The sequence below is a fragment of the Culex quinquefasciatus genome, chromosome 2 (assembly GCF_015732765.1).
Source record: "Culex quinquefasciatus strain JHB chromosome 2, VPISU_Cqui_1.0_pri_paternal, whole genome shotgun sequence".
Classification (NCBI taxonomy): domain Eukaryota; kingdom Metazoa; phylum Arthropoda; class Insecta; order Diptera; family Culicidae; genus Culex; species Culex quinquefasciatus.
In genome coordinates this window covers 89,000,574-89,024,811 of record NC_051862.1, presented here as the reverse complement: position 1 = coordinate 89,024,811, position 24,238 = coordinate 89,000,574, and the positions used below count along the sequence as shown (strand labels likewise).

Here is a 24,238-nt window from a genome sequence, read left to right as displayed (position 1 = left end):
ATGCAGTGTTGATGGTCAGTCCAATCTTCGCAGCTTCCCGCTTGAAAGGGACGAACGCCTCCTCCATTGAACGACGGTCGATACCACGTCTCGTTAGTTACACTGAAAGAAAGACACATAGCAATATCACATGTTTTACACATGAATCTATTCGCACGCTTGATTTTGCCCCGTCGAGCGTTGCACGAATCAGTCTTATTAGCTTCGCCGAAAAGCCGTGTTCTAGCATAATCTTCCAAAGTTTGTTTCTTTTGACTGAATCGTACGCCGCCTTGAAGTATAGATCAACAAATGGTGCGTTTGCAGGTTGATCCGCTCGAAAACCGCACTGGTATTCGCCGACAAAGGTCTCGGTCATCGGTATCAGCTTGCTGCACAAGGGTTTGTACGCTGAGTTGAGAATCGAGTCTTTGCCCCTTCCTGTAGATTCGGGTAACGAGCCCGCCTGACCAGTCGGTCGGAAGCTGTTCTTCGCACCAAATGATTTGGTGCAGAATCTCGGTCGTCCGCATACTCCCGTGCTTGAAAAGTTCGGCCGGAAGTCCGTCCTTTCCCGCGGATTTCCCGTTCTTGAGCTCCTTAACAGCCTTAGCTACTTCCTCCAACGTAGGCGGGTCCACAGCTTTTCCATCTCCCTCAATGTGTATCCTATCTTCAACGATTCCCTCTCGTGTCTCATCGTTCAACAGCTGCTGGAAGTGCTCTTTCCACCTAGCCGCCACCGCAGTCTTGTCTGTCAACAGGTTACCTTCCGTGTCAATGCACAACACAAAGAAAGGCGTGGTTTTTCTTCTTGTACACCGTTGACAGTTGCGTAAAACCTCCGCTTATCGTTCGCGTTGTACTGTGCTTCCACTTCGGAAAGTACACGCTTACTGGGGGAACTCAAATTTTAAGTTCGTTCAATCAAAATGAAGTTCGGTTCAGCGATGTCAATTTTGAGATGGGTTTGTTTTGATTTTGTTTGGCAAATTTGAGATCACTGAACCGAACTTCATTTTGATTGGCGACTTTGCCGAAATAAAAAAGTGACATTTCTGGACTTAGCGCGTTTTGAAAGTAGGTGTTTTGGTAAGTTTGCTAAAAGACATATTTTATTTAGAATATCTTCTAATTTTTTAGTTTTACAGCATTTTTTTGTGGCGCGCCGTGTTGATTAACATCGGAGAGGAACCAGAAGGAAGCAGTAGAAGGAATTTCCACAGGGCGTTGCTAGGTTGCCCTCCAAGAGGGCAACAAATGTTTCCAAATTTTCTCCTTAATTTACAATCTTTGCATTTTCAGATCTTGACCCTCGACGATGGTCCACTCGGAAATAAACGTCCCGCTGGAACCATCTCCCTTCCCAGCACTGCATTCGCTCGGAGTGGCCGCTGGTGAAAGTTGGACGGACATGACTACCTTGGTGCGGAGGACCCGGTAGCGACTAAAAGTAACTGTTTAAAGCACCGCTGACTTCCGGACCACGTCGTTGTTCAACATGGTGACCTTGGTGGGGAGTACTCGGCAAGACGGTGGTGTTTGAACGACCGACGGACTAGGTGGCGGTGAAGACGGAATGGAAATAGGAACCGGAGGGGTACCGTAACCGGAAGTCGACTTCCGGGCCGCGTGCTATTGAGGAACCAGTCGTTGGTCCGGCAGAAGGCCGGTATGTTGATACGTTGAGACGAGCTAGAGCAGACGGGTTGTTATGGACCGTACTGGTCAAGTGCACCTGCAGGGCAGATATCATGACGCCAGCGATTGGTCCGTTGGTGACAGCACGTGAAGTTTGACGGAGAAGATGTTTCGGTAAGTTAGCTGATGATGGACAATGGATGGATGCAGGGTGACCACTCAAATTCCATTTCCAAATTCCCGACATTTTCCCGACTTTTTTCCAGACTTTTCCAGAATGCTAAAAAAATAGGCATTTCTTATTTAAAGAATGATTCCAAACAAAAAACTTTCTATAAGAAAATTCAATATTAATCACCGAAAAAAAAATCTCAATGAATTTAAAAAAAACCCAAATGTAGGTATTTTTTGTAAATACAGAAACTAAACAACAAATAAAGAAAACTTCAAAAATGTAATTCCATTATTATGATTCAGAGTAGAAACACAAACAATTAGTCTTTGAAAAAATAATCAAAAGTTCAACAATACTTATAACTTCCATGGTATTTTTTAAATTGGCAAACATATAGTTTTTGATGTTTTTGGTTAACTTCATCATCATTTTAAATCAAAGAATGATTAAAACATAATTGCTGTTATTATTCAGGAAAAGGATTTAGAAAAATGTCAAGGAATTCATAAAAGAAAATGTTTTTGCCAAGTTCCCTTTTTAACTTTGTAATTTTTGATATTGATTTTTTTAATCAATGTTAATTTATTGGTATGGTATGCAGTATTTAACTGATTGTTTTTTTCAATGAAAATTCAGTTTGATATGATTTTATGTTTTCCCACTTATTTTAAGCAAAATGTTTGAAGAGACAATTTTTTAAACAATTAAGCAATAACTCAAAATTTTTTGGATTATTTTTTATTTTTTGCAATTTCAATATTTTCTTTATGTAACAAGTTTTTCGATTTTGGATTTTATTCGATATTTAAGTTTTCCGCAAACTGAAAATCAAGCTTTATCTATGGTAGGTAATTTACAAATAGTCATACTTCAAGGGCAACATTTGGAGAAAAAACACATATTTAAAATTACTTAATGAATTTAGTTAAACAATTACAAATATTTACCCAAAAAAAAAACATTGCCAAACTCAAGTTTAAATATTCAATCATGTGACAAAATGAAATAGAAACATAATTCTAAGCTGGCCATTAGGCTCTATTTCTATATTAGTTTTTCATTAACTTTACCTCTTGTTTTATGAACAAAAATTAATAGAGATTATTTGATTCATAAAAAAAGACTCCAATATTCATAAGATTTTGAATGTCTTAAACATCTTTTCCATACTCAAATATATTGAAATAGTGAAAAGAACCTTAAATTTAAAGTAAGTTACTAGAGCAGAAATGAGTGAATTCAATTTGAAAATTGTACAAAATATTACAAAATTATTCAAGAGTTAAAACATAATTTTCAAACAAGTATGCTCAGAATTCCCGACTTTTCCCGACTTTTTGACAAAAAATCATAAATTCCCGACTTTTTCCCGATTTTTGGCGGATTTTGGCGAATTCCCGACTTTTTCCCGACTTTCCCGATTTCCCGACTTGAGTGGCCACCCTGGATGGATGCTGCGACGAGTTTCTGCCGTTGTTCCGTGGGTGGCAAAATTGCACTCCTGAGCAGCTGCTCGAAGCTCCGCTCCGGAAAAGTTTCACCGAAAACATAAAGAAAACCTCAGGCAGACAGTTATCAAGACGTTGAGCGATCCTAGGTCCGCCTAAAGCAGGAAAACAACACCGCGAGAGGCTATCCGGGTGGGGTGAAGGGGGAACAGGAACCTGCAGGACGTTCCGCGCATTGAATGGGCGCTTGCATCACGGGAAGACGACGTTTTTGGACTTTTTTGTTCGGCAGACGCACACGCAGTTTCAGGACATGGATGAGCGTAACCTGCGGTACACGGACAAGCTGTTTACGGAGTAGGAGTGTGACGTTAGTATTAAGGCGACGCCGAGGTGACGACCGCGGTGGGGTGGTGCTGTTTAAAGACGCGGCCGGGCAGGAGGTTCGAGTGCTGGGGAAAACTACTCGCTCGTGGACGAGGCAGATTACAGTCCGCCGCTGTAGGTCGAGCTGTTGTGGATCTACAAGGCGCATAACAAGGTCGAGTTGAACCGCGTCCACGCCGGGAATTGGTTATCATCGCCGGGAATCGACCCTTGCCGAGGACATTGAGAACGAATCGGTTTGCATTGTTGGGAACAAGAAGAAGCTAGGCGAGTTCTTCCAGGTCAGCTACAACTGGGATCTGATTGCGGCACAATCTACCTGGGTCTTCGGTCCGGACAACACCAGCCCAAACAAAGTCCTGCTCGGCACCGTCAAAGACTCCATCGTGTAAAGTTTCCAGTGGAGCACGCGCGAAGACCACTCTACGAAGAATCCCATTCTAAACGTCGAGTTCCAAATCCTGGACCAATCCATCGCCCAGGAACCGTTCCCCCGTGGAGGTGGCCAAATCATCCCAACCTCACGCCGAGTCGCCTACTGGAACCGTACCTCTTCATCGAAGTGCAAGACCCCGCCGATTGCGTTTCCTTCGTGTACACCGTCCTCGTCCGGCGACGTGGTCACGTCACCCAGGACGCACCCGTTCCCGGTTCCCCTTCTACACCATCAAAGATTTCATCCGTTTTGCCGTGGAAGGTTCTACCGCTCGATCAACCTCTCCCAAAGAAACTTTCTTCGCTTCCTCACACTCTGGTTCGACTACGGCCAATACCCGAAGGTCTTTGACGCTATAGGACATGCGCATAATCGAGACATCCTGCAGTTAATCGCCCGAACCGACACCCCGCGCGACCTCGTCGGCGAACTCATCATTGATATCGGCAAGTGTCACTCGATAGTCCTCTTCCACCCGTAATCAATTCCGTCGTCCAAACAAGATTCTCGGCTCAAATGCTGCAAATGATAATGATGAAATTATAATTTAACAAACAGTTGCAGTTATTACGGCATCTTCATCATGCTAGAGTACGGTTCCCGTTGGTTGGTTCCAGTTTGTTCCCCTAAAACTGCCTGAAGGTGCGCTTCGAGTTTTATTGATCAGTTGAGAAGGAGGAGGTGGTGAGGAAGGAAGGGCTGAAACAGACGCTGGATCCGGAAGTGCAGCAAGCGTTGGAGTCGATAAGGGAGAGTCGAAAAATTTGCGGGTTCGGCAGCTCGCTAGTGCTGCCGAACCCGCAAATTGTAGCAAGCAATGTAAGAGGCCTTCAGGAGATTTGAAGTTGATTTCTTGTATCTTTACAGCAATTGAATCATTTCTGAAGAAAACGGAGCACTTTGAACGCCGTCGAAACTTCTGCCACCAAAACCAATGCGACTTCTACCGGCAAGGTTACAGCAGCACCAGCTGGAACCTGATTCACAGGCCGCATCTATTTGGAGTGAATTTAAAGTGATGGGAGGTGATCTGCAGCGAAGGTTAGAGCAAGGTGGGTAGATTGGCGGCAGCCGCGGCATGAGGCTTGCGCGATTCGGAAGGACTGCACGAGTTAGTCAAGGTGATCCCCGAGGACACGCAGGACGGGTTGTTCTACAGGGCGAGTACGAGCTGGCGCAAACGACGCGTGATCTGCTAAATATGGAACTCACAGCGATGGTGGTGCGGAGGTGCGCGTCCATGAACTTCGAGGTCTTCCAAAACCAAAAGCAGCAGGAAGATCTTCATAAGAACCGTGATTGGATAGTACGTTACTTTCCAGCTGATGCGCCGTGAGAGGACCTCGATTACACTCGCGCTGGCTTCGGAAGATACCGCCGATCCACCGACATCTAAGCTGTACGATCCCAAGGTCTGCAAGAGCATCCTCACCAGCTCGTTGCCGATTCGGCCAGAATTAACAGCATCACCGATCGCGAACAGCAAGAACTCAACAATCAGATTGTCGTCGACAGAATGGACTGCCCGGAGAACATCTTTGTCCAGCAAGTCCTCGATTAGCTTAAAGAGCGTAGGGAGTAGGTGGCGAGCAAGAAGATTGCGGAACCAACGTCGGAACCAGTTGCTCCGGTGGTCGAGCAAGCCGAACCGATCACGGAATCGCCAGAGCCAACTCCACGGTGGGTTGGACAAAGGTCCGCTCAGGTTTATCGGGAAAATTGTCCAAAAGGACAGATGCTCGATGTCGGAGGATTTGCGAAAGCGGCTAAAATATCACATCTGTACCCAGGTTGAAGTGGTCCAGGTTGAGCTCGAACCGGGCACGATTTCCACGAAGGTTTTGGTGCAGTTTAAGGTTCGGATCATTTAACCTTTACGCGTAAAGTTTGTGCTAATTCCTACAAATATTTGCAGATGAGTGCGTGCGTGCCAAGTGAATCCGCGAGGAACAAATTTTTGAATTCATCGAGCGCCAGCTGGGAAAATCGATGGCTTGATCCACCATTCAGATAAATTCCAACAAGCATGTCCCTTCGGTGCATTGCAAACCTCCATAGATAGAGTCAGAATTAAAACTTAGATACTTTCAGTGCTGAAGCGTCCAGAGTTACGACTTTTCTGTTGAACCTACCCTGGGAACCACTTTTGGAACGGACTTGTTCGCATCCTGCGGTACATCGTCTGGCGCTGGTCGTTCGTGGTCAAAGGTTGCACACTCAATTGCACTTGAACTTCCGTTCCCCAGATTCTGTCCACCTCATCCCGTTGGCCTTTCCTCGACACGGCCAGTTCCACAAACGCCTTCGAAGGAACGCCGTCGCAGTTCCGGCTCGATCTCGAATGTCGACGCCTAAGAGTAGCTGAAAGAAAGTGCACGCTCCCCCAAGTTCCGCAACGATCTGAGTTTTACCATTGAGGCGGCGCCTGAGTCAGGAAGATCTTTATAATAACCCTTGCGGAGACAAACAAAGTACGCCTTTCCCGCCGTGGAATGATCTTCCACTCATCCTCGTCCGAAGCAACTCCAGCCCAAGCGCTGAGTTGACAAAACTCGGCGCCGTCAAAGACTCCATCATGCAATGGATCTAGTGGGACACACGCCAAAAACCACTGTGCGGGGAACACATCCGGAACGTTAACTTCAATTTCTCGACGCCGTCATCGCCCAGGAACTGCTCAATCGCGGAGGTGGCCAATTCATCCCAATCACCCGCCGAATCGCCTACTCAGCATTTGTCATGGCCGCACCCCGCCTCATGGAACCGTACCTCTTCGTCGAAGTGCAAGCCGTACTCGCCCGGCGACCTGGCCCCGTCACCCAGGACGCACTCGTCTCCGGTTCCCCCATCTACACCATCAAAGCATTCATCCCCTCCAGCGATTCGTTCGATGTCTTTCCCCACTGGCAGAATGTCCCCGGCGATCCGTTCGACAAGAGCATCGTCATCCGGTCGCTGGCAAGTTTCACTCGGTAGTCCTCGTCCGCCCCGTAGTAGCTGGAACCGTTGCATTGAATGCTGAAAATGATAATGATTAATAAAATCCTAATTTAATAAAATAAAATCATCAAAAAATTAGCCCAGAACGTCAATTTCCTTTCTACTATCATTCCGAACCGATATCCGTCCTCCGGAACCGTTTTTCTGCTTTCGTAGAGGATTTTTCCGGTACCCAGCGCATGTCAAATTTGACATCGGCTTCACCATGTTAAAATTAAGTTCGGGTACTCGATGTCAAATTTGTATGACTACGGTTTGCGCCGTTTTGCTTGGATCCACTCAAATTTGAGTTCCCCTGGTAAGCGTGTAAGGTACTCGCGATTGAGTGTGTAGTAGTGCGGTTGTCAAAATCGTTATCTCTGACTCTCTCACTCCACTGACACTGACTTTGTTTTTGTTTTGGTTTTCCTGGCACGGGGTATTGTTTGTTTGTTATTGTTTTGGTTTTAGTGGCACGGAGTCATGCACTCACACTAATGCAAAGCAAGATCGCGAGTACCTATGATATACAGCCTTGATTTGAAGGGACAAGGTGACAGACGTTTGACAGTTAAACCAAACTAAATTGAAAAATCTCAATCATCATCCGAATTTTGAAACTCAGATTTATCAGTGGCAAAATAAACATTGTCCGCACGAATTTGAGGCAAAACCCTGCCGGAATCTTTGAGAACCTGTTCCGCCTGACCGAGGAAACTAACCCGCAACCAAGATGCTGTCGGAAACGAGCGTCACGAAGGTGATTGTGCACCTGCTGGTGCTGCTGAGCGTGGTGGACCACTTTAAACGGAAGCTGCTCGGCTGCTGGAGGTCCAAGAGCGTGCTGGACGTGTCCAACAGCTTTGCGGTCCCCTTCGACGAGGACAACAAGGACAAATCGGTGTGGTTCCTGGACCACGACTACCTGGAGAACACGTACGGTTTTTTCAAAAAGGTGAACGTCCGCGAACGGCTGGTCGGCTGGAACCACACGGGCCCGAAGCTGTGCCAGAACGAAATCTCCATCAATGAGCGCCGGATCAGCTAATTCTCGGTGCTCGTCTTAATCGATACCATGCCGAATGACCTGGGTCTGCCGAAGGAGGTTTACATCGCGGTGGAGGAGGTGCATGACGACGGCAGTCCCACGTCGAAGACCTTTGAGCACGTACCGAGTGAAACTGGGCGGAGGAAGTGGAAGAGGTGGGCGTGGAACTCCTGCTGCGGGACATGAAGGACACGACCGTCGGAAATTTGACGCATAAGATCACCAGCCAGCGAACTGAAGCTCAGAGTTGCGCAAAATCAAGAACTACCTGCTGAAGGTCGACAACGGTCAGCTGCCGGTGAACCACCAGATCGTGTACCAGCTGCAGGACATCCTGAACCTGCTGCCGGACCTTGCCCAGTGTAGAATCCAAACTGAGCGCGCAACACTTGAGCGCAACTTGTCAAACTATGCGCATGTAACTCACGCTCTCAGCGAATGCCGCACTCACTCTCACTTGCTGTCAAAACACTTGCAGCAGCTTGCCGATATAGGGGAGCTTGGGATATAATGATTATGCCTCGACTCTACAATCCCTTTTCTACTCAAAACAAAAAAAAAATAGATAAGAAAAAAAATGTACGCATTATCAGACATTAAAGAAAGTACAGTCCACACAATCACCAAAAACCTTGCCAAAAACTTTGTTATAATTTGATTCCTACTTATACAAAACCAAATTTTAAACCAGAATCAAGTTGCATATTGGTCAGTGTTTCTTCTCCTGGGTGATCCAGGAGCCATCTGTCATATATTTATATTACAAGCTAGTCTGGACAACATTTCAAAATCTGTCTTGAGTTTTGGAGTGAATCATAATAAATAGAGAACATCAATTCAATTCAGTTGACCTATTTTTACATAACGGTTATCAAACTGCATTGAACAATGAAGGCCATTCATGAAACAATAAATTCTCAACAAGATTATGAAAATGTGTCTTTCCTCAACCAACTAAACATGTTTTCATTCAGATTCTACAAACCCTCAAAGAAATAATCAAAATTCTTGTCTTTAAAATAATTTTAATTGACCATCCTTCAGAAACATATTTTAATCAATACAAATTGTTTAGCTACTTTCACAAACTTTATAATATGACTAAATCGTTTAAAGCATAATATTGACTAGGCCTTCATTAATAATACACGATTTTTATCTGAATAACTGTTTAAATATTCTAATATACATCCATTAACATTGATGTTTCATCAAAACCAACAAACTTTTCTTATTTTTTACATTTCAACATTTATTGGCTTCAAGCAAGTAGGACTTCAAAATCAAACAAACTTTCTGGAATTCCTGGCAAAATTTTTGATGAGAGTCATTGGACAGTCGTGTTCCTTCAATCAGCATCCGGAACTTTGTTTTATTTTTTTTGTATGGAACTCAAAAAAAGCTTGCACATTGCACAGTAAGATTTTGGTAATATAAGTTGCTGAAATGCTCTAGTTAAAAATACTTCTCGGCAGCGATAAAATGATACATTATCTTTACATCCGAAAGCAGATGTTTTCGTTTTGTGCCTCTATCTGATATAGTAAAATTTATTTGGTTGACAATGTGGTTAACAATATCCTCATTTTATCACTAGCCAACTCTATGTCGACCCACTTTTTAAGAGCGAATTTATAGGGATTTCCTTCTATGAGTTTAATCTTCTTCCTCACTTCCATTCACGCCAATTTTGTTTGCATTCAATTATTCTTAAAATTAGTTACATAGTTTTTGTGTGTATTTCAACAATACTAATCACCTTAACCCATACATGAAAAGCTTTTTAATCCGACCAAGATTTTATAGTCGAAAGTGCAAATATACACTGCTGCGGTCTGTCTTTATCAGAATTAATCATCTCCTTATACGTAAAAGTATATCATCCTAATTTTATGTGCAGTCCCAAATTACCTGCTCGAAATTCACCTTTTTTTTCACAAGAAAAATATTACCCCAATAACTGTTCAATTTTACACCTCAGTGACTCTAAAAGAACAGTATCTATGTTTTCTTTTTTTCCAACTATCGACTAGGTATAACACACCGATATGACTTTGTTTTGCGCTACGACTTTCTTCAGACTCACCTTTCTCTCAGGAGTCTCAGTGCTACGACTTTCATTAGACTCACTTGTTTCAGCGCTACGACTTCGTAGGGCTCACCATTTTTTCCAGCGCTTCGACTTTTGTCGGACTCGCCTTTTCTCAGCGCTACGATTTCCATCGGACTCGCCTTTTTCTCAGCGCTACGACCTTCGTCGGAATCGCCTTCCACTCAGCGCTACGACTTTCGTCGGTCTCGCCTTTTCTAAGCGCTACGATTTTCTTTATCGGACTCGCTTTTTCCTCAGCGCTACGACTTTCGTCGGACTCGCCTTTCTCTCAGCGCTACGACTTTCGTCGGACTCGCCTTTCTCTCAGCGCTACGACTTTCGTCGGACTCGCCTTTTTCTCAGCGCTACGACCTTCGTCGGACTCGCCTTCCTCTCTGCGCTACGACCTTCCTCGGACTCGCTTTTCTCCCAGCGCTAAGACTTTCGTCGGACTCGCTTTTCTCCCAGCCCTACGACTTTCTTTATCGGACTCGCTTTTCTCTTAGCGCTACGATATTCATTGGACTCGCCTTTTTCCAGCGCTACGACTTTCGTCGGACTCGCTTTTGACTTTCGTACCCATTTATCCCTCTCCCAAATTTCGTCTCGGGCAGTTGCTATTTTAAATGGTGGTATGTCCCACGCTTCTTCCTCCCTTGTAGATTCCGAACATCATCTCTGAGGTAAACTTTTTGCAGTAGGCCTGGCCACTTAAACGCTTGTGATTTTGCAATACATTCTAATGCAATGGCGCCCTGCAAATGTTATTAAATGACAAGAAGAGAGCTAGGCGTAATATAATTTAAGGCTTTCTCCAGGATCCCTTTGATAGGATTTGATTGGATACGATTTGATAGATACGATTTGATCAACGGGGCAGTTGATATTCTAAACCCGTTAAGCACGTTCAGAAAGCAAAAATTCCCGATGACCATTTTGTTTCAAAGTTACGCAAAATAATGCTATTGCTGACAATGATGGCAACACCAAAATTAATAAAAATAAATTGTTCGCTCTACATCATTGCCTTAGCATTCTCGATTGCGAGATTCCTACTCGAAACTAGTTTCCGAAGGCTTGACTTGATTGTTTAGGTAATTGCAAACCTATTTTACGCCTAAACTTCAGTCAACTCCGGGATTCGAACTGACGACCTTTGGCCTACCAGTGACTCCGCTGAGACAGAACCCAGGGAGACGACTCCTACACCTGGACTGAGCTAACGACCCAACCTCTAGGTTAGACCGGGGCCAACATTTACTTCCCCGTCCGACGGAAAGCGCGATCAGACAAATCTCGTCTTGAAAAATGCCACCGGGACCGTCTTGAACCGAACCCAGGCCGACTGGGTGAGAGGCAGTCACGCTTCCCCAAAATTAAATCATTTAAACTTGGCCAGTCTATCACTGGACTGCCTGTAGTTCCCATGACGGCACCCCACTGAAGAAAATACACTCAATGACCATTCCTGCCTCCAGGCCAACACTTCGGAACATCTCCTTTTCCTCCGGCAGAGGGGAAAAAAAGAGCCGTTTTGGATCAGAACCGGAGTAGCATCGCTTTGCTAGATTGATGAAACGCGGGGTTACTGATCGTCATGCCAGCAAAAAGCCCCATGCCCGCCGCCGCATCTGCCGGCGGATAAAAGGATCGCGAGCGACCCGTTATGCGGGCCGCCATGCTAACGTGGGTAATCAAAATGTTTACCACTTCTTCCATCAAGCCGCTGCCCAAATTCTCACTTGAATTCCACTTCGTTTACCGATGAATACTCACCCACACCTCTTCTTCCCTAGCGTACACAATTTCTTTGCAGCTCCACCTCAAATTTTGTGGAACAAAAACTTTTAAAACAAAAAAAAAGCGGAAGCATAGTTTTTGCTACCGACTGCGCCAATTGTAGAATCCAAACTGAGCGCGCAACACTTGAGCGCAACTTGTCAAACTATGCGCATGTAACTCACGCTCTCAGCGAATGCCGCACTCACTCTCACTTGCTGTCAAAACACTTGCAGCAGCTTGCCGATATAGGGGAGCTTGGGATATAATGATTATGCCTCGACTCTACACCCAGGAGAATTTTACCGATACGCAGTACGTGAAGATGAACGGAAAGGAGAAGGAGAAAGATGGTAGGGACGGCGAGAAGGAGGTAAAGGAGAAGAAGTAGGGGAAGAACTCCAATGAACATTGACATAGGGTGTGAGCGAGATATACTCAAAGTTTACATTTGTTTTTAGGACCTAATAAAATAAGTCTTCATTTTACCATATTTGCGTTTCCTTTTACCAATAAACCACGATTATTAAGCAGCATTTTCAGCAAATGTTTTTAAAATTACCATGAGCGGTCTTTGAGTGATATTTGACAGCGATACTTTTAGTGGATATAAATAAGTCACAAATATGTACTAAAAGTTGGAAAATCGATGCCTCTGTGCTCTCTTGTACTTAGCTTGCTGGTTTTTCCGAAGGTTTTCCGTCTAGTTAGCTTAAGAGAGCACTGGGGAATCTAAATATTAAAAAATCCACAGTAACAAAAATATTATAAAATATATTTTTGATTTACACATTTTAATACCTTTAAATTTAAATTTTGGCAAATTAAAAGATTCAGTTCCAATTTTGATACAAAAAATAAATAATATTATTTTTCTGTTATGGTTTTGTTTCGACCTCCTGCTCGGGAAGCTGATGGTTTTAGCTTGACTTGTTATGGACATTAGTAGAAATTTTCTCTTGTTCAACAGTTGCAGAACCGACAAATATCAAACTCATTACAGTTCATGTTATTGTGTCACAATATGAAAAACATAACTTAAACTGTTATTATCGTCTTATTCCTCATTTTCAATGGAATATCATACCAGTAACAGTTCCTGTTATTATGCAATGAAATGGAAAAACATAACTTAAACTGTTATTATCATCTTATTTCAGATTTCCAGTGGAATATCAAACCAATAACAATTCCTGTTATTATGGAATTTGATGGAAAAACATAACTCATTATGTTATTATTATCTTATTCCACATTTCCAATTGAATACCATCCCAATAACATTTTTTGTTAAAATAACAGAAACTGTTATTATTTTTTCTTCCAAAAATTATTTGCAAGAATATTCAATAACAGTTTCTGTTATTTTAACAAAATCTGTTATTGAAATGACATGAATTTTGTTATTACCGTCTGCCCGGGAATCAGGTAACATTGACGTGAATTCCCGGTGGATGCAAAATCTCCCATGATGGTTGTTCATTACCGCATCAGGTGGATTTAGCATGAACTTCACGTGATAAGTGCATGACCTTTCATGCATTATTCACATGATCGTCACTTAGAGATTGCATGATTTTTACTGCGGATTTTTTGTACTTTTTTCTTTTATTGGATTATTTCTTATTCTTTTTATAAAATAACACGCATTGGATAGTTTTATTTATTTTTTATTTACAAAACAAGTTCAAGTTGTAATACAACGCAGTAAATCACACTTTGAATTTCAATCACTCAAAACACTTCAAAAGCAATTAATTGGCAACAAAATACACTTGCCAAACCCCCCTACTAACACTTTTCGAAGGAGGCGACTTCTCGAGGACGGCGATTTGCAACTGGCCGTCGTCCTTTTCTTTGGGTCAACGACGATTGATGCGGCGTGAAATATTGAGGTGTTGGCTGAAGGCTTTTGGTCGCTTATGGTGTTATTTTCATTGCAGCAACAGCCGACGGGGAAGGCTTTTTGTGGCACTCGTTCTGATCGCTTGGTGTCACCTTTCGATGACTTTTGCGTTGTCGAATTTAGTTCTCTGAAAATAAAAATAACGCCCAATTTAGTGTTGAATTTATTTGAAAAAAGGGAAAAACACTTACCGTTCGATTCGGAAAATTGTACGCGAGCAATTCTGGTACTCTTTGTTGTGCCTATCTCAAAACTCTAATTTATTTTCTCGCACTTCATGCCAAGTCGAGCGCCGGGAAGAAACTGATGAATGAGCTCCTCGACGAGCGAATCGAAATTTGCAGACAGGAAATTCATGCAACCATCCACAACTTTTCACCACAACATTGCATGAAAAGGTGTATGGATTTTTTCCATACCAATTTCCATGCGGGTGTTGCAAGATTATCATGCAAACACAGAACCAGCTGACTGCATGCCACGCCCCCAAATTTTCAGGCAGGAATTTCACGTGACATATAGTTGTGTGAGTGTATGCTGCGTGAAAATGATACAGATTTGACATGAATGCATGGTGACAGTTGCATGACCCATGTGAAACGTGGTTTTGGATTAAATATTGGCTGCCACCGGAATTTTCATGCGACAATGTGGTGAAAGGTTTTTTGAGTGTACGTTAGGCCATTGCAAGTGGGTCATTTCATGTGAAGCGGCACACCACTCGAAATCGGCTTTTTCTGTTCATTTTCAAATTTGGCGGAGCTATTTAAACTATCGAAACTAGCTGAATTGAATAACGTCATCAGATTCGATTAAAATCAAACTTTGGTGCATTTTGCGCAATAGGGTCCTAAAGCTCTACACTCGAAGTCAGAAATACCCTTCAAAAAGCGTTCTATCTACCCTTTATCTGTCAACACAAGGTAAACAAACCATTTGTGAGGGTTACTTCCACCCTTTTTCCAATTTTAAGCGGTACACGCACTTCGGAAGGAACCATTTCGGATAACTTTTTTTTATTTTAATGGAAAAAAGACAAAACAACATTTTACGATGGATCAACTATAAAAACGAAGTTGACTTTATAGCTGTCGGCCACCATTGCTAGTACCAACCACTAGTGTCTTCCTTTTTTTTATCTACAAGGACTTCGCCGCCCTGGGCTCCTAAGTGTATGAAAGTATGGCACGGAGCGACGGCGCCGAATACCCATATTTACACAAAGAATTTTAGAGCGCCCGCCGCGGGATTCGAACCGACAACCTCTGGATTGTGAGTCTAGTGCGCGTTCCGATTGATCCACACGGGCGGGACGATCAACTATGGTCCCCTTGGAACGAGCTGTCAAGTTTTATGCTTGCTGTCAAGAAGAGCCGCAAAGTTATTTATTAAATTGCATTAAACATCCATTTTAAATTTGGTTTGTCATTGTACTCCGAAAAAGAAGCTTTATCGTTGTGAATAATAATAATATTTATTACCAAATTGAGCTTAATATTAGGACCCAATAGGGTCTTAAAGCCATATGTAATTTTTTTATACAACGGTAAAAAACACGATCAAAAACCATTTCTCGTAAAATTAATTTAATTTAATTTATTAGGTCCTTTTTGGTACTGGGACCTTTTCCATCATTTCTGATCACTTTTTTTCATTTTAATGCAAAAATATAAATTGACAAGACGAGTCTCGCCGTTGCTTTTTGCGAGGCAAGGCCTGCTTCGATCGTGTTCGGCCTACGTCGTTGTTTCGCGCGGTAAAATAGGAAGAAAAAGTGTTTGTTAAGTATCCCTCGTTTAGGTGGTCTAGATCATTGTAGTTGTATCTTGAATATCTCTAATTATATTGCAAGTGTGTTGTATTTCTAGTACCTAAGCACTTCCTGTAGAGACCCTATATAAACCCATGTTACACTATTGTATTCCTCTTTCCCGATCCAGCAGTTGAAGAATAAAGTTCAAAGGTAAAAGTGAAACTAGTCTTTTAATCCGCACCGAAAAGACATTGGCGACGAAGGAAAATAGCAACGAGGTTGCTGGTAACGCGTGGAGTAGTCGAGTAAGTAGAGTGATCGGAAGGGAGAAGTTTGCCGTGGACGCCAAAAACCACGTGCTGTGTGATCGTAGTGCTCAAGGTCAGTGCCATGACGAAGCCGGAAGAAGAAGAGAAGAACGCCGGCGCGGCGGAACACGCGATGAAGCTGATCGGAACGCTGGAAAATTTCGTTCCCAGTGCGGATTTTGACGACTACCTCGAGAGAGCCGAAAACTTTTTCGAACTGAACTGCATCACGGATGATGAGTTCAAACGGAAGCTGATCGTCCATTTTATTGGCCTGCCCGCGCTGAAGAAGCTGCAGCAGTTGCTGTACCCGAAAACCCACAAGCAGTCGACGTACAAGGAGGTTACCGACAAGCTGAAGTCGTACTTCAGTCCCCAGAAGAACCGGATCGCCCAGTCCGTGGAGTTCTTCAAGCGAAGCCAGCACGAGTACGAGAAGGTCGCGGATTTCGCGGTCGAGCTGCAAGCCCTGTCGAAGCACTGTGTCTTCGAACAGTTCCTCGACGCAGCCCTGCGCGACAAATTCATCGCCGGTCTACGGAACGCCAAAATCCAGGCCGAGCTGATGAACAGCCCGGACAACACGAGGTTCGACGAAGCCGTCACGAAAGCCAAGAATCTGGAGCAGATCGAGGAGGACCAGCAGAAGATGAAGGCCAAGCAGCAGTACGCCAACCGAGTCAATGGCGGAAACGTCAACCGACGAAACCGTTCGCAGTCCCGGAAGCCGGAGCAGTCCGAGAGAGGCCAGCGCAGCAGTTCGCGAGGCAGACCCAGCTCGCGAGGAGGACCACGTGGCCGCAAGGATTTCCGTTGCTACGCTTGCGGAAAGAAGGGCCACATGGCGCGGTCGTGCTGGAGCAACAAGGCGAACGTGGTGAACCGCAGCGACGACGACAGCGTGGTCGACTCTGACGACGAGGTCAACCACGTGGTGAACGTTCCATTGTTCAAGAGGTTGTGACTAGACGGTAAGTGGCTGGAATTCGAGATCGACTCTGGGGCATCCTATACTATTATCTGTGTGAACGACTACCGAGAAAATTTTGCGCGCTTGAAGCTGCAAAAGTGTGAAGTGAGGTTAAGGGTTATTTCGGGCACGATGTTGAACATTGCGGGGTCAATACGAGTGAGAGTGAAGTGCGATGGCCGATCGTACACGATGACCTTGATCGTGATCGATGGGAAAAGTACGTTCCATCCGTTGCTCGGGCGAGACTGGTTAGATGTGCTGTACCCGGAGTGGAGGCAATTTTTTGAGAACGAGGTCGCAGAGGTCGATCAAAGTGAGGTTAAGTTGGACAGTACTCGCACCACGTTGCTTTCTAACCTCAACGCACGCTATCACGACTTGTTCACCAAGAACTTGGAAGAACCAATCGAGACTTTTGAAGCTAGTGTGGTTCTGAAAGAGGACGCCAGGCCGATCTTCTACCGGCCGTACGAAGTTCCGTTTGCCCTGAAGGAGAAAGTGTCCAGTGAACTGGATAGGTTAGTGCGTGAGAAGATTTTGGTTCCGGTCAAGCACAGTGAGTGGGCATCGCCGATCGTGGTTGTGCCGAAAGCAGACGGTAGTGTACGGATCTGTATGGACTGCAAAGTGACCGTGAACAAGGCGATCTGTACCGAACATTATCCTTTGCCTAACATAAGTGATGTTTTTGCGAACCTAAGTGGTTACCGGTACTTTGCGAAGATCGATCTGCAAGGGGCGTACATGCAGGTTAGAGTGTCGGAGGATTCCCAGAAGTATCTGGTGATCAACACGCACAAGGGACTTTTTGCCTACCAGAGACTACCCTTCGGGATCTCAAACGCGGCCTCCGCGTTCCAGTTTATCATGACTGAGGGCATTTTGAAGGGGGTAGAAGGAGTCCAGTGTTATCTAGACGACATTTTGTTGGGAAATGAGACCGTTGAGGGGTTAGTGGACAAAATTCACGAGGTTCTGGGACGGCTGAAAGAGTTCAAGGTCAAGGTGAACTTTGAGAAGAGCGAGTTCTTGGTCAAGAAAATCGCTTATCTTGGGCATCAGGTTTCTGAGAAGGGTCTCAGTCCGTCGGAGGAGAAGGTCAAAGCGATCGTAGATGCACCAAGGCCGAAAGATGTGTCCCAGCTGAAATCGTTCCTCGGAATGATCAACTACTACTCAAGTTTGTCCCCAATCTGTCCGTGAAGTTGTGTCCCCTGTACGCGCTGTTGAAGAAGAACGTTCAGTTTAAGTGGTCTGCTGAGTGTGAAAGTGCGTTCGACAAGTGCAAGAAGCTCCTGTTGAGTAACCGACTCCTAGAGCTGTACAACCCTGAGCTACCGATCGTGGTCGTGTGCGACGCGAGCTTGAATGGCGTGGGTGCCGTTCTGTGCCACAGGGTTGGTGACGTGGAAAAGCCCGTTTTCTACGCGTCGAGCACTTTGTCCGCTGCTGAACGAAACTACCCGAATCTGCATCGAGAAGCTCTTGCCGTGGTCTTTGCCCTGACGAAGTTCTTCAAGTACATCTACGGTAAGCAGTTTACGGTTGTCACCGACAACAAGCCGTTAGCAGCCATTTTGGACCAGAAGAGAGGTCTGCCGCCGTTGGCCGCGGCGCGGTTGCAGAAATACGTGTATTTGCTTTCGATTTTCGAATTTGGGATCGTGTATCGCAAGGGGTCGAAGATTCCAAATGCGGACGCCTTGAGTAGACTACCGGTTTCTGGTACCACCGGGGTCGACTCGGAAATTGCTGAGCTGTTGAGCGTGACCGAGGAGTCAGCCATGATCGATCTGGAGGTCATAGGCCGGGAAACTCAGAGAGATGCTCTGCTGAGTACGCTTTTCCAGCTGGTGCAAAGTGGGTGGGACGAGTAACGTACCCGCCGACCTGAAGTTTTACTTCGCAAACCAGAGTTGTCTGTCGTTGTTTAACGATTGCGTACTTTATTCGGAAAAAGTTATTGTCCGAGGTCTTGCCAAAAACGTGTTCTAGAGCTGATGCATGGTTGTCATCTTGGAGTGATCCGGATGAAACAAGAAGCTCGACGGTACGTTTACTGGCCGGGGTTGGACAAGGACATCGAAGAATTCGTACAGCGGTGTGAGGTTTGCAGTAAGACCGGAAGAATGCCGAAAAAGGTTTACTCGAAGTGGCCGGAGGCAAGTAGACCGTTCGAGAGAATCCATCTGGATTTCTTTCACTTCGTTGGAAAAACGTTTTTGATTGTCGTTGACGCCTACTCGAAGTGGATCGACGTGAGATTGATGAGTAGAACCGATACAGATTCGCTGATTAACGCTTTGAACTCTGTGTTCCGTATTTTTGGGAAAAGCGATCTGATCGTCAGCGATAACGGACCGCCGTTTAACAGTCAAGCATTTGTGGACTACGCGAGACAGTTGAGGATTGAGCTGAAGAAGAGTCCGGCGTATTCGCCCGAAAGTAATGGTCTTGCGGAAAGGGGGGTCCAGACAGCCAAGAGCGGTTTGAAGAAACTGATGGCTGATCCGAAGTACGGTAGCTGTAAGATTCCGGAACTGGTTGAGATTTTCCTGTTTAGTTACCGGAACAGTTACTGCCAGGCGCTAGGGTGTTCGCCTGCGAGCAAAATCTTTTCTTTTGTGCCAAAAACCGATTTGGAGAGCAATTTGAAGCCGAAGCAAGAAAAGGTTAAGAAAAGGGTTAGATTTGATCTGCGGGTCAAAGAAAAGGTCATTGATAAGCGGGAAAGTGTCAATGAAAAACCAAGGGTCAAGAAAAACGACGATTACGCTGTAGGAGATCTTGTGTGGTACCGTTGTGAGTACAAGACGATGAGATCTTGGTTGGAAGCCGTGATCGTGGGTGTTAACAGCAAGAACACATACTACATTGAGGTGTCAGGTAATACCAAGTTGGCTAGCAGGAACCAACTGAAGAGAAGAGTTGTAGAGAAGGATGATTATATTTACCCAAAAGTTGAACCCAATGTAATTGTAACACCTAAGAAGAGATACAAGCGAAGGAGAGAGAAGAGTTCACCTCTCAAGACACCTGAACGACCTGCGAAGTTGCGTAGGAGTAAGCGTGTCAGAAGAAGACCAGAGAGATACGAAGTTTTTAGATTTCACAAAATGTAATTTTGAATTTAAGCGGGGAAGTGTTAAGTATCCCTCGTTTAGGTGGTCTAGATCATTGTAGTTGTATCTTGAATATCTCTAATTATATTGCAAGTGTGTTGTATTTCTAGTACCTAAGCACTTCCTGTAGAGACCCTATATAAACCCATGTTACACTATTGTATTCCTCTTTCCCGATCCAGCAGTTGAAGAATAAAGTTCAAAGGTAAAAGTGAAACTAGTCTTTTAATCCGCACCGAAAAGACAGTGTTTTAACCCAAATGCCACTTATTTATCACTATAGTGTATATATATACGCGCTGATCCCTGTTTTGCCTGATGGGATTGGAAGTTTAAAGATAGTTCGAGGATCCGTCAGGTTCTTGTTCTATGTTTAGGTGGGGCCAGACAATGCCCAATGACCTCGGAATTGGGCCGTTAGGATCTCTGCCATTCTGAAATGGGTCATTGGAAGCAGTGCGAGGGCTGTCACCACCTAATACCCGGGACTGAGATAAGCTTGCATAACCCAAGTCTGATACAAATTATACTTTCCCATAATTTCGCTGCCGGCCAGCGGGTATTGGATTGGACCACACACACACACACACACACACACACACACACACACACACACACACACACACACACACACACACACACACACACACACACACACACACACACACACACACACACACACACACACACACATACACACACAAATATAAATTGACAAGACAACATTTTTTCGATGAATAAACTGTAGTCCACTTGGAATGAGCTGTCAAGTAGAACCTTTTTTGTTAAGAAGGGCCGAGAAGTTATTTTTTAAATTGATTTTAAAATCCTTTGCAGTCGTACAAAGGGTCATTACATTCATAAAATTAAACAATAATATCACAAATTAAAGCTTAATTTTAGTACCCAATTGAAAATTTAACAAGCAATTTTCTCGATAAACATGCGATTTATATATTATTTTTTAAATGCTTGGAAAAAGAATAACTTTTAGTAAAACTTGAATTAAACAGAAATGCTGCTCTACTGGATGATGTACTTGGTTTTAGTAAATTTCATGTAACACTCCGGATTATCCAGCATTATTCAAACACGACCGCATATTAGGCTTGAAATGACTTTGCAAGTTTGATGCTAACGAATTATTTTAAGAAAATCATACCACGAACCTAAATAATGTCAATTCAATCTCGAATTCAACAATACGGTTCTCTGCAAGGTTTTCTGATTTTAAGTTTGCTGAAGGAAGTATTAGACTACGACAACCAAAAAACAAACTCGCGAACAAACAAACTTTTTGACAGTTTGGCTGTTTGCTTGCATTTGTTTGCAGAAACGTCAGCCTGCATACATTTGGCTTTGTTTGCAAGTTTGCCGCAAACAGGTTTGCATGTTTGGCAAACTGTCAAACACAAAAAAAGTGCGAGTTTGTTTGCTTGTTTGCGATAGTCTAATAGCTCCTTGAAAATAAAAAAGTTACCTTTTTGTTTTTCAGTGTAACGGCCAATCAACGTCTGAGTAAAAATTAGACTAAAATGTTTCGAACGTGCAACTTAACACTTAAAAGCAACCCATCTCATCCCAACGTGTAAGCTAATTTTTGTTTCTGTTTTGATCACCGGGATTCGCGTTTGTTTTCAAAACAGTTCTCAAAACAAATCGAAATTCGGTGGATTTTTACGCGAGCCTCAACGGTTTTCGCGCCTCGAAATGAACGGATTCCGTGAGAAACTGCTAGCCAACCTGGAAAAATCTAATGAGAGCGGTAAGTTGACGGATGGCAGCGATTCGAAGAAACATTACGGATTTCTGTTCCTCGTAGATATCCGCGCTCAGCACGCCGCAACCAAGACGGACGACGAAATCGAGGACATTCTGTTCCAGCGCTACCGGGAGGAATTGGCCGGGAACGCCCGGCTCAAGCAGGTCATCGAGCGCGGTAAGAGTTCCGACACGTACCGATTCATTCCGCAGTTTCACTTTGAGCTGCCGAAGAACAGCGATGGATTGGCGCAAAAGTTGCGGGAGGAAGCGCGGACGTTGTTCCTGCAGAAGCGGTCCAAGGAGCTGCTGGACAACAACGAGTTGAAGCTGCTGTGGAGCCTGCTGGAGAGTCACCATTCGCCGCCGTTGATGGGTGAGGAGCAGTACATAAATTACGAGAATTACTGCAAGGTGGCCGGGATTGCCGGGGAAAAGTTCAAGCGGTACTTGACGGCGTCGACCTTTGCGCGGTTGGTCGTGTCCAGCAGCTACCCGGGGAAGATCAGCGTCATGTCGTTGTTTAATTACGCAATGAGGAAGGTTTGGCTGCAGCAAACGCGAATCGGGTTGTCGCTGTATGACTACACTGGGCAGGGGTATTTGAATGAGTCGGACTTGGAGTCGTACATTTTGGAGTTGATTCCGACGTTCCCTCAGCTGGAAGGGCTGGAAAAATCCTTCCACAGTTTTTACGTTTGTACGACGGTGAGAAAGTTCTTCTTTTTCCTTGACCCTCTAAGAACTGGGAGGATTCGAATCCGGGACATTCTCACCTGCACCTTCCTGGACGACCTGCTCGAACTCCGAGACGAAGAGATCCCAAAAGACGCCCAGGAAATGAACTGGTTCTCTGCACCGTCCGCCCTCAGCGTCTACGGTCACTATCTCAACCTGGATAAGGACCACAACGGAATGCTCAGCAAAAAGGAACTCATCGGGTACGGCTCCGGCACTCTAACCCCAATCTTCCTGGACCGAGTCTTCGCCGAGTGCCTCACGTACGACGGCGAAATGGACTACAAAACCTACCTGGACTTTGTCCTCGCCCTAGAAAACCGCTCCGAACCACAAAGTCTGCACTATCTCTTCCGCATCCTGGACGTCGAACACAAAGGCTATCTCACTCCGTTCACCCTCAACTATTTCTTCAAGGGCATCCAGGACGAAATATCCGCCCATCGTGCGGAACCCGTCAACTTTGCCGACGTCAAGGACGAAATCTTCGACATGGTCAAACCGGCAGACCCCTCCCGGATAACGCTGAAAGATCTGATCGTGAGTGGCCACGGCGAAACCGTCGTGTCGATTCTCATCGAGTTCCACAAGTTCTGGGCGTACGAAAATCGCGAGGTCATGGTCACGGACTCGACGGCGTCGAACGGTGAGGAAACGCACAATTTATGATATCCGGCGAGGAAGGAAGATGACGATGATGAAGTGCTGACGGCGTTTTGAAGGGAAGATGATGAGTGCCTTTTAAATGATATTTTTGACAAGTTTTGAAACACATTCCCTCCTGCATGGTAAGATACACTGTACTGTACGATTGATGCATTTATATTTTAAATAAATTTTCACTACAATGAATGGCATGTGTTCAGTAAATTTAAAATCACATCATCCTCAAATAACACTGAATATATCGCAACTTTTGAACATTATGGACAAAAATTTTGCCGTCGAGTTATGATTATTTCAGCAACCACGAGATAGACCGTTAATACCCTACACCCAAACCAATGATTGGACATGGTTCCTGGGACCATTCTGCACCTCTGGGCCGAGTTTCAAAATATCAATCAAAGTTTATTGACAGCTTTACTCCAACTTAACAATTGCAACAAAATTTATCATCAAATAGATTTGGAAAGCATACAGATTTATTTTAAATGTTAATGCTAAGCAAAAAATCAATTATCTATCCTAAATTCCCACCTAAATCCCACATTGTGATAGTGAAAAAGTCACAGAAGCAGCGGTGTCTTGTGCAATTGTGATATTTTCACTATCGGAGAACTACCTAGTTCACGAAGACAGCGTATCGGTCAACGCTTAAGCCCTGGGACTGCGTCAAAGCGAGTTCTCGTAGCATGAAGTGGTGTCCATAGTGCTTATGAAAAAGAATGTATACCCAAATTTTAACTAATGCACTAGGATCAAATCATGCCCCTTGACTTTACAAGGCCCAGGGCTAATGGGCAACTAGCAATTTACCACGAGAAAGTTTATTCGGTTTTTTCCTATTTTAAAGGAAATAGTGAATTAATCTTGCCCACCAAACTGAAGCTAATGATAGCAAGTATCATTCCTCAGTGGCAGTTTCTTGCAAATTGTCGGTGGAATGCACAATTGCGTTCAAAAAAGTCAATATTTCTCAATTTGCCACAAAATATGGCTTACTGGGTTAAGTTAACCGCAGAGAGGTTCTCTCGATATAAATTGAATTTG

General features: G+C 44.4%; 3 protein-coding genes and 1 pseudogene across 3 annotated transcripts; all 4 read left to right on the top strand.

Annotated features, from left to right (window-relative positions):
• The first annotated feature begins 7,761 nt into the window (after nucleotides 1-7,761).
• LOC6053899 lies at nucleotides 7,762-12,355 on the top strand (annotated as a pseudogene).
• Nucleotides 12,356-16,013: 3,658 nt separating this feature from the next.
• Nucleotides 16,014-16,895, top strand: LOC119766091 (paraneoplastic antigen Ma3 homolog). The gene has a single exon (XM_038250483.1). It carries the CDS (start codon nucleotides 16,014-16,016, stop codon nucleotides 16,893-16,895), a length of 882 nt encoding a protein of 293 aa, XP_038106411.1.
• A 2,138-nt stretch (nucleotides 16,896-19,033) lies between these two features.
• Nucleotides 19,034-20,222, top strand: LOC119766090 (uncharacterized protein K02A2.6-like). Its single transcript, XM_038250482.1, has 2 exons — nucleotides 19,034-19,790; nucleotides 20,212-20,222. Exons 1-2 carry the CDS (start codon nucleotides 19,034-19,036, stop codon nucleotides 20,220-20,222), a joined length of 768 nt encoding a protein of 255 aa, XP_038106410.1.
• A 1,426-nt stretch (nucleotides 20,223-21,648) lies between these two features.
• LOC6034253 (serine/threonine-protein phosphatase 2A regulatory subunit B'' subunit gamma) lies at nucleotides 21,649-23,377 on the top strand. The gene is made up of 2 exons (XM_001844546.2): nucleotides 21,649-21,791; nucleotides 21,849-23,377. The coding sequence occupies exons 1-2, from the start codon at nucleotides 21,737-21,739 to the stop codon at nucleotides 23,192-23,194; spliced, it is 1,401 nt and encodes a 466-aa protein (XP_001844598.2). The 5' UTR covers nucleotides 21,649-21,736; the 3' UTR covers nucleotides 23,195-23,377.
• The last annotated feature ends 861 nt before the right edge of the window (nucleotides 23,378-24,238 follow it).